The sequence below is a fragment of the Phacochoerus africanus genome, chromosome 3 (assembly GCF_016906955.1).
Source record: "Phacochoerus africanus isolate WHEZ1 chromosome 3, ROS_Pafr_v1, whole genome shotgun sequence".
In the NCBI taxonomy this organism is placed as follows: domain Eukaryota; kingdom Metazoa; phylum Chordata; class Mammalia; order Artiodactyla; family Suidae; genus Phacochoerus; species Phacochoerus africanus.
The window spans coordinates 148853765-148871913 of record NC_062546.1 but is presented as its reverse complement, the minus strand read 5'-3'; the positions used below and the strand labels follow the sequence as shown (position 1 = coordinate 148871913).

At 41.7% G+C, this 18149-nt stretch overlaps 1 protein-coding gene across 2 annotated transcripts in view; it reads left to right on the top strand.

Annotated features, from left to right (window-relative positions):
• Window positions 1-17890, top strand: part of PDE11A (phosphodiesterase 11A) — a 424697-nt gene extending 406807 nt beyond the window's left edge. For both annotated transcript variants that reach the window (XM_047772960.1, XM_047772959.1), the window contains exon 20: window positions 16826-17890. In XM_047772960.1, coding sequence (XP_047628916.1) covers window positions 16826-16981 — 156 coding nt within the window. In that variant the 3' untranslated portion in view covers window positions 16982-17890. The remainder of the gene's footprint in view (window positions 1-16825) is intronic.
• The last annotated feature ends 259 nt before the right edge of the window (window positions 17891-18149 follow it).

Genomic DNA, 18149 nt, shown 5'->3' with positions numbered 1-18149 from the left:
ACAAGCTCCCTGTAAAACCTCAGTTTGCCTCCCAGGAGGTAGATATTCCAGCCTCCAGGACCCACTGCATTTTCCTTTATTAGCACATTATTCTTATTTGTGTTCCCGGTCTCTGTTCCTGGGCCACAATGTGAGGACGGTGAGCACGGTGAGCCCCAACCTCCGCCCTCCCCCAGCCTGGAGCAGTGGGGTCTGTAGGTTGTTACTCAGCTGCCATGAGACCCCCCCCAGGACTGCCCCCCTTAGCAACACAGCCCTCGTCGTGACAGGACGGGAAGTGTGTGGCAGCACGTAGCTGCTCGGAAGTTCTTATGTTTCCTTGGCATCCTGTGCCTTCAGCGTGCCCTGAAATGACCTACTCCTGAGCTGCCCTGTGGCGGGCGTTAGCATTTCTGTCTTTATTTCACGGCTGAGGGACTAGGGAGGTTACACTGACTGCTCAGAATTGCCCCAGTGAATTGAGGGGAGTTTCAATGTATGAATGCCTCCTACCAGCAAAGGGATGGATAAACTATGGAACCATAAAATAACAGAAAAGGAAGAATGATTCTCCAAGTCCTTGACTTAACATGCTGCCTGTGATCTTAGTACTACAGATGGTCTGAACAGCTGAAACTGAATATGACAAGAGAAGGAGCAGCAGAGACAGAGAAGAAGGCAGAGGGAATGAGAAAAGAGACCTAAGATAAGGCAATAAAGGCTGTGTTCATAAGCACCCTCTCCCAGATCCCTGCTCCTTGTTCATCAAAACTACTGCTCCTTATTATCCTCTGCTTTCTTTTCCTGGCGATCCCCACTGGCTTGTAGCTTTGACTGGAAGTAACTCCTACTCTGCTGTTTTTTTTTTAAAGCCTTTGGCCTTACAAAGTGACTTTCTTCTTGGAGCAAATGGAAGTGATGATAGTTAATATCAACCTTTCCAAGAGTCTGAATAAAAGGTGATGGACAGGCGGAAATGCATTGGGAAAGTAAACATTATATACTAAAGCCCTCCATACCTGTGATGCATTATTCTTGTTATCATCATTAATATCATCTCTAAGCTTCAGTAGCCTCCTTGGGAAATTTAGATAATAAGTAGCCAAACTGCCTGTCTCACTAAGATGTAGTGAGTCTGTAACATTTGCTGAGCACTTCCCATGTGCCAGGCACTAGACTGATTTTCCAAGCATTATGTGATTTAATCCTCTTAGCAATATTGAGTTAAATACTTCTGTCATCCCCCTTTCAGGTGTGAAAACTGAAGCTGGAGGGTTTAAAAACACACAAATATTAAGTGACAGAGCTTAGTTGTTTTTTTTTTTTTTTTTCCTGCCTTCAAATCCAGGCTCCTGGATTTGTAGAACCTACTGCTGCCTGAATTGATGTGTTAATCAGGCATTAATGTTAATACAGACCTTATGTCCTTATTGGGGCACCTGAAACAGAAACATCGCAGAAGTGAAATACTGCAGTAGTAAAATAAATGTTCATCTAGAAGCAAGCTTGCAGATCATCTGTAGATGAGGAAAGTGAAACCCCAAAAAGTCACTTAAGGTGGCGAAACTCCTAGACTTTTGACCTTCTGTGTAGGCTTTCTCCCAATACTCCCTGTCATCTATGTATAAAATTTGAAGCATATTATCTCCAAGTTTTCAAAGCTATCCAGGCGGGAGGGATAGGGAAAACTATTTTGAACTCACAGAAAGCAGACAGAAGTAGGGAGTTTGTTTTGAAGGACAGCGTGGTGAGCCAAGATGCCGCCAAGAGCAGGGGCAGTGGAATGAAAAGTCAGCAAACAAGGTAGAAAAGACAGCCCTGAGAGGGCCGGAGAAACCGAACAGAAAATCTGAAGGAAGATAAATGGATAATTTAACAGCCATTCAGTTTTTAAGAAAGACAAAGAACAAGCTACATTGCATCAGAAAAGGCCTAGAAATGATGATGGATGGGGCCCTTCAAATGAGTGGTGAACACAACAGAATCACAGTCGCCTGCGTGATTCCCAGCTGAGGGCAAATTTGAGGAACTAAATAAGGATATGAGACTGATACGGATTGAAGAGCTTTTCAAAATCTATTTAATGGCCAGTCAGGGGACATTGATCGCTTTTCAGAGGAAATGTTTAGGATCAATGAGGTAGTCGGCCCTTATTGGAATGTGGCGGGGGGGGGCACACCATGCATTAAGGTACTGAGGTAATTTTTGAATTATGGTGGCAAAGCACTAAATTGCTTTGATCTTTATGAAATAAGTATTTCTCTTTTTTATCCTTGTACTCCTAAGCTTTCTTTATAAACAGATGACTTGTTATTTAGTAATTCTAACATATGATCAAAGGTTGCTAGTTCCTTTATCAGTTCATGTTAAACTTTTAAATAAAATGTTTTATTGTTAGACAGTTTGTACATGCCCAGTGAACAAAATTCAAAGGATCTAAGTGGCACAAAAGCATTAGAGAAAAGTGGTCCTTTCACCCTCCTGTCCCCACCACCACCCAGTTCCTCTCCCTCAGGGCAACCTCGTTAACCAGTTTCATCCAAAGACAGTCTATATAAAACCATAAATAGTGTTTTCTTTTGTTCTTTTATTGAGATATAGCTGATACATAATATATGTACAAGATATACATACACATGTATATCGTATATGTGTAAACATGTACACATATACAAACAGAGTGTATATCCTGCTCAATACCTTGCTTTCTTACACCTAATATATTTTTAAGGTTATTGGAGTTCTTGTCGTGGCTCAGTGGTTAACGAACCTGACTAGCATCCATGAGGACTCGGGTTCGATCCCTGGCTTCGCTCAGTGGGTTAAGGATCCAGCATTGTGGTGAGCTGTGGTGTAGGTCGCAGATGTGGCTCTAATTGTGCATTGCTGTGGCTCTGGCTAGGCCGGCGGCGGCTACAGCTCAGATTCAACCCCTAGCCTGGGAACCTCCATCTGCCGCGGCTGCAGCCCTAAATAGACAAAAAGACAAAAAAAAAAGATTATTCCTCTTCAGTGTCCATACAGCAGCTATCTCATTCTTTTGGATGGCTACAGAATATTAGATTTTAAAGATGTAGAATGAATTATTTAACCAATAATTAATTATTCATTAGTTATGAACACTGATGTTGTTTCTAATAGTTTGCTATTGTAAGCAATGTGCAATAAATGTTTTTGTAAATGCATAATCTTCATACTTTATTTGTAGGATAAATACCCAGAAGTGGAATTACTGGGCATTTAGCATTTGGGCATTTGAAATTTTGATAGATACTGCCAACATTCTCTCTGTGAAGTTTGAACCAATTTCTCTTTCTATCAGCAATGGCAGGGATGCCTCTTTCTCTTCACTCTTACCAAGACCACGTTTTCTCAGACTTGAATTTTGCCAATGTGATGGTGCAAAAGTCTATGTCATTGTAGTTTTAATTTGTATTTTTCATATCATAAATGAGTTTGATCATATTTTTAGTATAGCTTTATTTAGGAGCCATTTGTCTCTTTTTTTTTTTCTGTAAACTCTCCATATTTTTGCCCATTTTTTTTCTGGGATGGTGGTCTTACCCTATTGATTTGTAGGAGCTCCCTATGTTTTTAAAAAATAGACCTTTATCTATAGCAAAAGAGGCAAATATTTTTCCCAGGTTGTCATTTTTCTTTTCACTTTGTTTATGCTATACAGAAATATATTGATTTTTATGTAGTCAGATTCATCTTTTGTTGTGACTTCTGGATTTTATGTCATATAGATAGTGACTTTCCCATTGCAAAATTATAACATTTTCAAAATTCTCAGAACTTCTTTTAGTATTTTATAGTTTCATTTATTTTATTTTTTAATTAAAGTATAGATGATTTATAGTGTGCCAGTTTCTGCTGTCTAGCAAAGTGACCCAGTCATACATATATATAATAGATACATAGATACACAGATGGATAGATAGATAGATAGATAGATAGATAGATAGATAGATAGATAGATACCTTCTTTTTCTCATACTATCTTCCATCATGTTCTATCCCAAGAGATTGGATATAGTTTCCTGTGCTATACAGCAGGACCTCATTGCTTTTCCATTCTAAATGTAATAGTTCGCATCTCCTAACCCCAAACTCCCAGTCCATCCCACTTCCCTCCCCTCCCCTTTGATGGTTTCATTTTTTATATTTATATCTGTGACTCATCTAGCTTTGCTTTATTTTGTTGGGTATAACATGTGAGAGAAGAATCCAACTTTAGTTTTTAGATGGCTACCCAGTTTTCCCATCAGTTTTTTTTCTTTTTCTTTTCTTTCTTTTTATTTTTTATTTTATTTATTTATTTATTTATTTATTTATTGGTCTCTAGGGCCACACCTGCACACCTGCAGCATAGGGAAATTCCCAGGCTAGGGATCGAATCAGAGCTGTAGCTGCTGGCATACCTCTCAGCCACAGCAATGCTGGATCCAAGCTGAGTCTGAGACCTACACCACAGCTCACCGATCCTTAACTCACTGAGGAGGGCCAGGGATTGAACCCACACCCTCATAGATACTAGTCGGATTTGTTACCATTGAGCCATGATGGGAACTGTTCCCATCAACTTTTGACTAATCTTTTTCCTTATGATTTAAAATGTTACCTTCAGGAGTTCTCTGACTGTGGTGTAGGCCAGCAGCTACAGTTCCTATTTGACTCCTAGTGTGGGAACCTCCATATGGCACAGGCATGGCCCTAAAAAGACCAAAAAAAAAAAAAAAAAAGGTTACCTTCATCATATAGGAAACTCCCTTAAATTTAATTTTATTTTTACTCTTTCTATTCTGTTCTACTCTGTTTGCCTAGCCATGCTATTTTAATTAATATTGCTTTATAATATATTTTAATGATAACCCCAGTTTAACCTTCCCCATTACTCTTTCAGTATTTTCTAGGTATTCTTGTTTATTTTTCCATATAAGTTTTAGAATTTAGCTCAAAACCAAATCTAGTTTGTTTTTTTATTGGGATGCTTATTTAATTTTACATGATCAAATTTGAAAGTTAATGTAAAACTTCCCAACATTGAAAAGATAGGAAATATTGCCTATTAGGGAGCTTTTGTTCATAAAATTCAATGTTCCCTTCCTTAAACTATACTTCAAAAATTTAATAAAAAATACTCAGAGAATTGGTCCTGCTGTCCCACGCACACAAACTTTTCCCATATCTTAGTCTCTGGGAGAGTTAGGTAGGTAATAAAGAAGCCACAATAACATAACTTTGACCAGATCTTAAATGGACCCCTCCTATGGACCAAAAAGCCATCGAATGACACCTCAATTGATATGTATAAAATATTCCATTTTTGTCTTCCAATACTTTCTCCCCCAAATCTTACTTTCTTTATTATGTTGTAAAATTAAGAAAAAGAAGGTTCTTTTACCATATGGAGAGAGACCACTAAAATAATAGAGGATTTTTGTCCCCAAGGATGTTTAGCTCAAGACAGAGCATTTCTCACGGATGCTTTGAGCCTGTTTCTCTGTAGATCCAGGGCTTTGGGATGCAGCTGAGTCCTGTTTGGTGCTGGGCATGAGGATCACCTTTAAACTCACACATGCTCAGTCGTCATCAGATTCACGTGGCACTCGCTAAGCAGTTCATTAGTACAAATTCAGCTAAAAGATAGAAGAGCAACTATGAACAGGATATGCTAGAATCCACTCTTATGGCTACGATGGTAGCTTCCCCAGAACACCATTCACACCAAGGACAAGGAATTGTAACTCCATATTCGGACAACCCTCTCCCACATACGTACCCTATCCATTACATCTGGAAAACCTTAGGACTCGAGGTACATCAGAAGTATACGAAAAAGATATGTAAATGAATGCTTGTAGTTCAACAAAATAAATTCTCTAAATGGTCCTTTTTACACATTGAACTTTGCAAAAACAATAGGTTTTATTTACACATATAAAGTCTCAAGTGGCACAGTGCTACCAGAGAACATTCTGGTGGGGGAGAGGTGGATTGTTACCATGTGGCTGCATTTTAGTTACATGTTCCAACCGCCTCTCATCTGAAGCCCCATTCATCAAAGGCTGTGACTCTCGGGTCAGCAACCATTCCTTCCAAGTCAGATGTTGCCTACCCAGTGAGCATGATTGATTAGCTACCCATGTGCTTGAAAACCCAACCAATGGGATAACCTAGGACGGTATCCTAGAGGGGCTCATTAAAACAAGATACGATTCTCCTGGCTCCCATGTACACAAACCATCTCTAGGCCTTCCTATGATTTACTACTTAAAACCTTTGTTTTATTTTCCCAGGATAGGCTTGAGGAGATGAGTCGCAGATAAGTTTCACTATCTACACCTCATGTTTGGGAAGTGGTGTTTCTTCATTACTCAGTGAGGCCACCTGCTTCCTGTGAATTTGTCCTGAAACAGTGCCAAGGACACTAGGACAGAAAGGTTGCTCTGCTGTCCGGATGCTCCAGTCAAAGACGAGACACGTGTCATTACCCATGTCCCAGTTGAGATCCCTCGCAGGAAGGCACCACAGGCTCTGTCCTCTGGCAGGCCTGGGCAGACATTCCAGCTCTGCTGTCTACTTACTCATGTAAACTTTGGCTCTCTTAACTCCCTTTCCCCAATCTCAGGTCTCCTATCTGTCAAAACAGGGTCAGCAACACCAATCTCTCTGCACTGTTGTGGGGTTTAATGGGCTTACCTATAGAGAGGCCCTAGGATGGCATCTGGAACACAGGACACACTCAGTACTCAGTCATTCATTCCAGATGTGTTTTACTGACTCTCCCAGAGAGCAAGTGGGTGGCCCTCGGAATAGATTCAGCCCACAGACATGTTTCATTCAGTTGAACACTGTTATATGAAAGCGTAACATAGAAACACAAATGTATATTTATAAACACATAAATCATAATGAAAAGCATATAAAAAAGAATGTATGTGTGTGTGTTTATAACTGAATCACTTTGCTGTACAGCAGAAATTAACACAACATTGTAAATCAACTATACTTCACTGAAAAATAAAGTAACATATCCAGTTTGCCATAGGCCCCACCACTCCCAGCTGTATCGTGCAGCCTATTTCATTCATTAACTTCACTGGCCTGGCCCTCTAGACATTTGAGTTTAAGATTCTTGGCCTATATTTATGGAAATAACAATGCTATTAATCCAAGGAGAGTACAATTCCTGCCTCATTAATTCCTAAGTTAATGTCATTTGTAAATATCATTCTCCACAAAAGAATCTCTTGAGCATATAAATAAAATAAGCGAAACAAGTAACCTGAGAGATTAGGAAGAGAATGGAAAGGGAAAGAAAAGTGGGAGAGAAATTTGTGGCAAAGCATTTTCACTTTTACAGGCACTACTAATCCGCTTCAAACCTTGGAAAGAAAATGATCTCTTTCTAAGTTATTACTGGTACTGTAATTAGCTTTCAGGAGCTTAGACATTGATGCTGCAAACATCAGTGTTATAACTTGGGTAGACTATGCCCTTAGGATTCTGGTTATAGATCTGCATCACTCTTATGGTGGATTCTAATGAGCTTGCTTGCCCTCCTCATACTAAGCATTACCTCGGTGGCTTTATCATCTTTACTGCTCTTTGGGTAACTGTCTCACATTATTTGGATTTTAAGATCTCAAATATCCCTAACAGAAAGATCTGACAATATTCTTTGGCCTTTGCAAAAAAATCAGCCATAGCCAGCCTGTTACTGCTGCAGAGTTAATATCACATACAGAAAAAATAGTTTTCCCAACTGGAAAAAGAATCTCACCTGATGTAATTAAACATGGAGTAATAGTGAACTCCCCGTACGGAGAAGACAGCAGCTCATTGCTGCTTTTCCTTTCTGTCTGAGTTCACCTAGTCCTTAGGAAAAATCCAGGCTAAATGGATGCTGTCAGGAGCCCTTGGAAGCCAGAATGCAGCAGGCCTGCTAGCTTTGCCACCAGAGGGAGTTGGCATCCTCTGTTGGTGTCTTCTGAGTCCCCTTAACATGGCAGGTTAAGACCGAGCAACCTTTTGAAATCTTTTAAGGTGTCTGTTCAGCAGACTAAGGGTTCAAGGAGAAGGGAGACAGGTGCTAGCTGGTCCCTGACTCACATGAACTTGGGTAAAAATGTCTGCCCAGCGAGTATTAGCAGAAACTTTTTATTCTGGGCAGTTGAGGCTCCCTATGCGGCCAGTTCAATGTCTGGCGGGGGTGGGGGGATGTTTCACTCTCAAGTCACTTGTGTGACAGAGAACAATAAGGGACAGTAGCCAGAGACCCATTATTTGGAGCTCAGAAACTCCCTCAAGTGAGTTTGAGCAGAAATGAGAGTTTGTTGGCTCAAGCAACCAGAGAACTTAGGGGTCCAGTTGGCTGGGCAGCATGTGGCTGGATCTAGGGGAGTCAAAGGATAGCATAAGACAGTAGCCCTTTTTCTCTGCCTCCTACCTCTGTTTTGGCTTCATTCTCAACTAAGCTTTTCTAACACACCCTGGCAGCTCTAAGAATGAGCGTTCCTTACAGGTATTATTACACCAAAAGAAAGAAGCAAAAGAGAAGGTCGTTTTTAGTAGTTTCAGGTAAAGCCTTGAGAGACCTCTGATTGCCTTGGCTTGGGCCACATCCACATCCAATCGCTCAGGAATTATGTGCCTACTCGGAGCACATGGAATGGATTGTCACCTGAGGAAGGGCAAAGAGACAATGTATAGCCTCTGCTGTCCACCACAGTTCACTTATAACCCACTGCCACAAACACTTAACTCATAACTCCCTGATGTAGGGGATCAGTTTGCTCAAGTATCGAGATGCCTAGAATCCTTTGACACCTACACAGGTAGCCATCAAACAGAGACCTACACCATGACATCAAGTGTCTCAATGAGGAACCGCATGCATCTACTGGTAACAGAGATCTGTAATCACAATAGCTTAAATGAAACAGACTTTTACTCTTCTCTAATGAAAAGAATCGAGAAAAGTCAATTCTAGGCTGCTAAGGCATGGCAGTACCAGAGTCATCAGACATACAGTCCCTGTTTATCTTTCCATAGCATGTGGCTGCCATTCTCAAAGCTGCCTCAGAGTCACAAGGTGGTCACTGTAGTTCAAGCCATCATGTTAATGGCTTCCAGCAGCTAGAAGGAGATAGGCACAAGGGCAAAAAGATCCACCCCTTAGCTAAATAAACTCCCATTTAAGACTCTTCTCAGAAGCTCTTCCTTCTGAATTCTGCTTGCACCCCGCCCCCCGGCCGTTCCTAAGCTCAAGAGAGGCTAAAATGAACACTGGGAAGGCAGCTAGCAATCCCTATTAGAGGTACCACAGTCCTGGTGAGGTAAATGACTCTGTCCCCAAATGGGACAGAAATCATAAGGCTAGAGCATTTTCAACTCCATTGTGCTCTAGCCTGCGGAGAATCCAATAATACACGGTGCCTGGCATAGGTTCACGTGTGATATATGTAAACAATTATCATTAATTTTCCACCTTGAGCAAATTCCACACTAAAGATTTACTTTAAAGGTGGTATCTTTAATGTGAATGTCTAGAAATATTTATCCAAAGAAGTCTTGGCTCGCTTCTATGTTCACCATTATTGTTTGATTATTTGTTTTTTGAAGCAAGTTTTAAAAACTGCTGGAAGCCTCCAATGTAGTTAATACATTATCTTAAGCAATTTAATGCAAATTAATTTTTACACAACCTTGAGTTTCAAAGGCCATTGAACTGGGGAGGGAAGGAGTGAGGTTTAGGTGGAATCTGTTTCCTGCCTCCCATCTGGACCCCACAGCCAGCTCCATCTGCTCTCACATGTAGTAACTAACACTTCAGCTACTCCCCTGCCAAACACACCATGTGGAGTTTAGCTTATTTTTTTACTTAGAAAATTGTTAAAGTGCATAGAAAGACGTGTATTTCGGGCTTTCTAGAAGCCTCGATGGGATTATTTGAGCATTTCGAAATTCTGTTTTTGTACCGTAATGCAAATTTTCCATTGGGCTTTATGGTTCTTTTTTGCCTTGTTTTTGGATTTAATTCTCTTTTGATATCACAGTTCACCTTTTCTGGTAGCATCTTACAACACATTCATATCAAATGGGAGCCACCAAAAGGTTCAGGGTAGAAAGCACAAGCTCAGATGTGTGATTTGGACTGACCACTCCAGGATGGCTACAATGTGGTAAGTTAATTGGAAAGGATGCAAGGAGGTGGTAGCGAGCCCAGGTGGCGGGGGCTGCAGGAGGTTTAAGGCAATGGAGAAGATGAGGGCAGTCTGAACTAGGGTAGTAGCAATAGCAATGGACTGACACTTTGGAGGTAGGATTGAGAGGACTTGGTGATGATTTGAATTCGGAGAAGAGGACATCATGGATTGACACCCATAGATTTCTGGGTTGGGCAGTTGGGTGGAGATGCTAATGTTTAGTTCCCTGAGAGAGTAAACATGAGAGCAGAGGAGGGTTCAGAGGAAGGCAGTGAGTTCAGTTTAGGGCAGTCAGGTCACTGACTCTGGCATTTGCAACACGATAGAAGAGTAGAAGGTTGACCAGCCAAATGGGCTCTTGGCCAACTATATCACTGCAACATGACATGGAAAATTCAGGACCATGTTAGATTAAATCATGAATAATGGTTACCTTTGGGAACCAAGAAAGGTTAGCTGTTCAGCAATTCACTAATTTAAAAGTTTGGATTTGCTGCACAATTGGCCACTTCTCTCTGAAGTCACATACTTTAGGTAGAAGCCTCCTTGCTCTCTTGGAAATGCTCTTTTACATGTGGCTGGCCAGTCATAAGAATGCAAGAGAAATTTAGGGCCAGTCACCACTTACATATGCTCTGCCCTTCCTGTCAAAGCTCTGAGCAGAGATGATTCCAGCTGGTCAGTCATCAATGACTTTCCATTTCAAATACCAACCCCTGAGTGGGTTTTCTGTCATTTCCACTCAGGAATTTAAATAATCATAATAGTAAAGTGATCCCATCTTCTTTATAGGAATATTGCCTCAAACAAGATATGTGAGAGGGAATTCAAGTCTATTTTTATATTTTATCCAAAAATTGGTATTTAAAATATTTTATTTTCCTTCTTCTCTACCATGTATTGTATCTCTTATTTTCTGATTATTTCTCTTGGATAAGGTGGGGATGGAAGAAGGCAGAAAATACAGTTCTAGTTCTTAGGGCCAATAGCCTGGAAATATGTCAATCGACAACAGGAAGTAAAAGCCATCTTCTCTCTTTGGCCTTTCAAAAATAAATAAGCAGCCAGTTCAAATCATTTCCTCAAAGTTTTTTTTAAAGGAATGAATGATATAGTTGGACACTTTCAGGTTCGAAGAAAATCTGGTTTTAGTTTAGTGGAGTTCTTTGCCCCCTTCCTGCCAGAGAGTATAGGCATGGAGACTTTTTCTAAGAGCATGGCTTTCTCTTTGCTTATTCCTCTGTCCCACATCTGCCAACATCTCTCCTGCACTCAAGTTCCACGAAGTGATTGTCAACTAATAAGCACACACAGGGCCAGATGACAAGAGATGTGGCTCTTGATGGCAGAGAAAAAGCAAGGCCAGAGTCTGACTCCCAGCAACTTAGTGAACTGATAGAAACAAGGTCTCAGGAATAATGGTAAGAAAAGAGATACTATATTCATTTCCCAGGCGGGTCATTCTGGGGTTGTTTTTACAGCAGGATTTTGTAGCAGGTCAGAACATCCTGACCACACTAGTGGCCTCTGACAGCTGTTCTGGCCTTTCCCTGTCTTCTTGCCACAATTCCATGGGTGGAGGGGAGGAGGGCCATTTTTCCAGGGGAGCCACTGAGCTCAGAGCTAAAGATCCAAAGACACAAGGCCTTGTTTCCACTCTCCCTTGGAGCTCGTGGCTAGTACCCAGGACAGAGTGGTTTGAAACCAATGATAGAGATTTCCACTGCTGAACCATGACAGTGTAACGGGGGAAAGAAAATGCCAAAAAACCAGAAAAATACGTAAAACAACCATTGTCAGATAGTGGACAACAGGCAACACAATATAGTAACACCTGAGAAAGGGGAACAAATGAAATGGGCCCAGCTTACTCCCTGGGGAGGGTGTCCACGAGGCAGCACAGGGAGGGGAACCCAGGCAGAGCCCAGTGGTTTCACTGAGCTGAGGAGGCAGAGCCAGGCATCTGGGAAGACTGAGGATGTGAGAGCAACAGAGAAGAGAGCAACAGAGAACCCTCTGCTGCAAGACCACCCCAGAGACCTGAAAGCTCCCCTGAGTCTTCAGTGCTCTTCACCCCATGCACGTGAGTGCACTTCTGAGGCTAAGAAAAGAGCCAGCAAAAAGGAGCAAGCAGAATGATCCTCTGAGCTCTCACAGGTGGGAGAATAGTCCACACTCCCACAGCCAGAATTTTTGAGAAAAAAACCTTGAAATACGTGAAGTTCTGGGTACAGTTCTCAGAAGACTATTGTCTCAGTAGTGGGGCCAAATTAGCCCTGGATTAAAGGCTGCTCCACTCTGGAGCCACCTAGCAATGCTTAACAGCAAGTCTCAAAAGGATCAAATTAGTTCCAAGTAATCTAACTGCATTCCCAAATAAAACTGAGAAATGTTTAAAGAAATGCAAAAAAAAAAAAAAAAATTCTAGCACCCAACAGCATAAAATTCACAATGTCTGATATCCAATCAAGAACTACCAGGCATGCAAAGAAGCAAGAAAATGTGGCCTGTAATAATGAGAAAAATCAATCAGAACAGACTAAGAAATGATACATTTCATAGAACTGATAAAGAAGAACATCAAGGAGTTCCAACTGTGGCTCAGTGGGTTAAGGACCCTACTAGTATCCACGGGTTCAATCCCTGGCCTCAGTCAGTGGGTTAAGGATTCAGTGTTGCCATGAGCTGCAGCATAGGTCGCAGCCGTGGCTCAGATCTCGCATTGCTGTGACTGTGGTGTAGGCCAGCAGCTGCAGCTCCTATTCAACCCCAAGCCTGGGAATTTACTTATGCCACAGGTGAGGCCCTAAAAAAAAAGTAGGATATCAAGACATTTATTGTATTTTATATGTTCAAGAGAGTAGAGGAAAGATGAAGCATGAAAAACAGTCATGGAAGAAATTTAAAAAAAAAAAAAAGACTCAAATCAAACTTCTAGAAATGAAAACTATGATTTTTGAGAGGAAAACTACAGTAGGTGGCAGATTAAGCTCTGCAGAAGATTTGGTGATCCAGCAAAAGAAATAGAAATTTGGTCCCTCTCCTCTCTATACACTCCAGATGCTAACTCCTGCTCAATAAACTTAGTCTCACTCAAGCATTGTAATAATGTTCCACAAGGTTCTGATTTCACCCCCTCTCTGAAAGAAAACACCCAAATGGTGAGGGAATCAACTTAATTATGCATATATACATTATACATATCTATAATGCATTATACATAGATACATAATCTACCTACTTAGGCTTATATAGCCTGAAATGTTTCTTGAAGCATACCCAAAAAACTGATAACATCAGTTGCCTTAGGAAAGGAAACTAAGTCTCTGGGGCAGGGCATGAAGAGAGATTGTAACGCTGTACATGCTGGACCCTTTGTATCCATTGGACTAGTGAATGTATTACTTATTCAAAACATGGCTAAACTTTCGAATAAATTGTGCATGCTGGTCACAAGTGGACCCAGCAATGGACTGTGAATAGGATTGAGAAGGAAGTGGGGTCCCTCAGCCACCTGGATGACTAGTGCCCTGGGCTGGGTACCCTAGTGGAGCAGTGTCCAGGGTCCTGTCTGGAATGGGTGGTGGTGGTGGAGCTGCAGTGAGTTCGGGAGTCCCTTTGATAGCTGTACAGATGTACCAAGGGATAACAAGCAGCACAGCCCAAGTTGGGTTTTTAGTAAATCCTATCCTAACCTACCCTTAGAGCAGCACATGAGTCACACGGCTCCAGTAGATTCGAGTTTAAAGGGAGAGCATCCCAAAGGTTAGAAAGAACCATTAGGTTAAAGTTACAGGGATATAGATTTCAGCCTAGTATAAAGAACAACATTCTTAGAGTAAACTGGACCCTCACCCTTATCCCTAGCCTGGGAGGTAGTGAGTCCACCGCCTCCAGACGTGTTTAAACGCTGCAAATGCTAAAGCCACAAGGATGTCACAGAGGAGGCTCGGCATCCCTCGGCAGAGGGGGCACCACACACGTAACCTTTAGATTCCCTGTGCGAGTGTGTGGAGAGTAAGCAGATCAGTGATGGGTCCCCTTTTTCTTTCTCTAAGAGAAGAGCTAGTCAAATGAGACAAATCCGAGTAGCATTTGCACACATTTGCACAGAATTCATCAGGTGTCATTTGCTGATGAGAAGTTTGTAGGAATAATACCAGAATCTTTCTGAATACTGGGAGCAATTATCTTGTTGATGGCACACTGCACGTAATCCTTAGAATTTGGGTTTGTGGATAGTCCCTTGCCTTCCTAATATTCTAATAGTTCCATATTCTCTCGGCTAACTGCATTTATACAACAGATTTATAGTGCAAGAGGAGTTCTTTAGGATGAGATTCTTGCTACCACTGCTTGGAACCAGACCCTGACCACAGCAAAACGATATTCTAGTATGGCAACTTTGTGATTAAGGAGAATATGAGATGTAAAGACAAGAAATTCTAAGAAATCTGCATAACCCCCCAATTTTTTTTTTTTTCAATTCAACACAAAGAAAGCAAGACATAGAACAAAGAGCTGGATAAAGGGAAGCAATCTGTTTGGGGCTAAGCCAAATAAACTTAAATAGTTTAAGGAATAAATTGGTGGAGTAATTCGAATCATGGGCAGGTGCTATGAATGTAATTTAGTAAATGCTCGGGAACCTGCCAAGGAAGAGAAAAATGTGTTGCTTTTGAGATCATTTCCCAGCAGCTTCATAAAAGAAAACTGATTACAGGAATTTAATAAGTAAAACAGAGCCAGAACTATAGTAATCAAATGAGTTTTTAATTACATTTCATGCAGAAAAAAATTTCCAATTTGTGCTCCTGGGATTAAAAAAAAAATAAGTTCTAGAGAAATGCTTTTGTAGCAGGAAAATAACATAAACACTAATTTCCATAGGAATTATAGTAGTCAGTTTAATTAAAAGGCTTGATCAGAGTGAAAAGGAACCAGTGCCAAACTACACTAAAAACCATGGCATTCATTGCCACCTCTCCCACTATTGTCTAAATAAAAACACTGTACATGGAGCAGAAAACCGGCACCTGCGTTTTTCTCATGGAAGGGGAGGGGATTTTGATCACTGCCTGAATTATTATATTGTTGTGATTTATTATCCTATGGAATAACTAATACATCTGTTTTCAAATTAGATGTTGCTTGGTGTGACAAATATTGCCTATAAAAGACAGACCATGCTGTTTAAGGGCATGAACGTGAAGGGACGCCACCTCGGCTGGGGTGAAGTGTTCACCACTCAGTAGGATCCCTGATTATTTGATTATTTCTGGGCTTTCGACCCCCACCCAACTTACATCTAGTCACATTTCACTCATACCCCTGAAGCTCCCAGAGTGGAGGGTTATTGGAGGGGCTATAGAAGGTCCTCCTAACAGGTGGTTTGAAGTCGCACTGAGAGGACTCCATCCTTGATAGAAAGAGCTATTCTTCCTGCTGGAGTTCTTTGTTCTGGAGCACCTGTCGTGCTCATGCTTGGAGAAGGCTTTTCCAGAGGAGGTTTGGTTACATGGTCACCTTTTGTTGCCCTTGGATTGAATGGGATGCACCAGAGGGTGTCTCCATGGGACGGGAGTCTACTCTGTGGCCACAGAACCCAAGGCATAAAGTGGGACCATTACCTTTCCCTGGGCCAAACCCCCACGGCTCGGTGACCCTTGTTTTAGTCATATGGAGGTTCCCAGGCTAGGGTTCAAATCGGAGCTTTAGCTGTTGGCCTACACCACAGCAACAACAGATCCAAGCTGTGTCTGCGACCTACACCACAGCTCACGGCCATGCAGGATCCTTAACCCACTAATCGAGGCGGGGGATCGAACCTGCATCCTCACGAAACTAGTCAGATTCATTTCCACTGAGCCGAGATGGGAACTCCAAGGGGACCCTTTTTTAAAAATAACATAAAATTATGTACAAAAAAAAAAAAAATCAGAAGGGTCTCCTGCAGGTGAGGCCCATGAGTCCTAAGCTAAGTCCTTAGCCTTGTGGTCAGTCAGCCTCCAGTCACATTCTACATTTTCTCTTCCCTCATCTCTCCTGCACCCTCCAACTGTTCCTCTCTTCCACACCCCTTTTTTTTCTCTCTTCCTTCATGTCTGCTTCCATACATCGTCCCATGTGCATCTGTACATTTAGCACAGTTCCCAGATGCTGCACTTTAAAAATGATCTCCTCCTCATTTCTGGATTTTACCCAGCCTTTCTCATCCAGGTCCAGCCATAGTCATCTGTGGTGGAGCAAATGGTAGGTTTATTTCTGTAAAAATTTCAGTTCCTGGTCTATTGAGATCTGGACCCTCCCTAGCAGGCAGAGATATACATACCAGTAGACACCTGTGACCTGGATATTTTGTTTCCTTTCTAGCTTGATGCGGATATAAAAGCAGGATCATAATCAAATTAGTTGGCACCTGCTGGAATAATCCACAGACACCTGCTTTATTTTCTCCTTTTCATAAGCTCTATTAAGACAACACAATGGTGTTAAGTACATGTTTGCTTCATGTTGATCAAAGTAATCATCACTTTCATTTTTTACAGCCAGTTTCCATTCTCCCTACAAGTGAAAGCTAGAAAATCATGGGCAGCTTGCTTTCCCTGTTACCTGTTTTTGTTTTATTTTAGGCGTTGGTGAAGGTCAATGCGAAACTGAAGCCGATGCTTGATTCAGTGGCCACCAACAGAAGTAAGTGGGAAGAGCTGCACCAGAAGAGGCTGCTCGCCTCAGCTGCTTCCCCCATCTCTGCCAGCCTCATGGTGACCGGGGAAGACAGAGACTAAACCTCCAGGTCAGCCGCTGCTGCAAAACGACTGCATCCTGAAGAACCAGCTTCGGTCCTGCCACATTGTTCTTTTGTTCCTTTAAGCGCAAACAGACATAGAGTCTCAGGGATGTGCTGGGAAGCATGCCTGGGCTTTCACCTTAGAGTGAAGTCAGAAGAAAGGACAGAGGAGAAGGGGGTGGAGGGAGCACGCCCCAGGACCCTCAGCTCTCCCTGATGAACCACATGGCTGAGCCGAAGATTCTGGGCAGAGGACCGCTATGACCCAGAACCTGAGGATGGTTCTCATCAGAGCCGAGAGAACGCTGAACAGCGAAGGCGTCATTAGTGCTGCTTCATTTTGTATATGGCTGTTCTGTTTGTTACAAGCCAAACAATGCCTGCCTCTGCATCCTCTCCTGAGCTCCCTTTTGTGCCAGACTGTTCCAAGAACCCCAATTTGTATTCTGTAGAGGTACTTTATTTTTAATCCTAAAGCTTCTTAATGATGGATCAGAGCCTTTAGACTTGCCTACCTTAAAGAGAAACTATATTACCCTTACAAATACCAGCCATTCCCAGTTTTCCCCCAAAAAGGTCCACAGTAGGAAGACAGCAACTGTGTGTGTCTGATTGGTGTTTATACAAGATTTATAACACAGCATTGGTACTGTGGTCCCCTTTTTCCATTTTTTTTTTAATTCAAACTTCAATGTAGACCAAGTCTTCTCCCAGAAGAAATAGATTAATAGACTTGAATTGAAGTAAGGATGAAAGGAGATCTATGGGTGGATTTACCGCAGGTGACACATGAACATTCAGAACTATCTCCAACAGTGAGACATTTCACAGGACACAGCAGAGCCACAGAACATGATCACTAACCACCTTGACTTCTCCCAGTTTCGGTATAAAATTTAAGGTTAACCTAAAGCCAAGTGGAGGGGTCCACAATTTTGGATTTTTCCTTAAGTGTAAGGTATAATGCTTGAAAGGTTAAAAAACAACAGGCTAGGCAGAGAACAAATAGTCTATAGAAAGCTAAGTTCATATAATAAGCTATATGAAATAAATGCAATGACTAGAAAGCTTACTCTCCCCCCCCCATTTTACCTGAGAGACTGAGGACATGGTCTTATTCAAAGAACATTGCCCTAGAAGCTAGACCTATACCCTAGCTTTGGTAC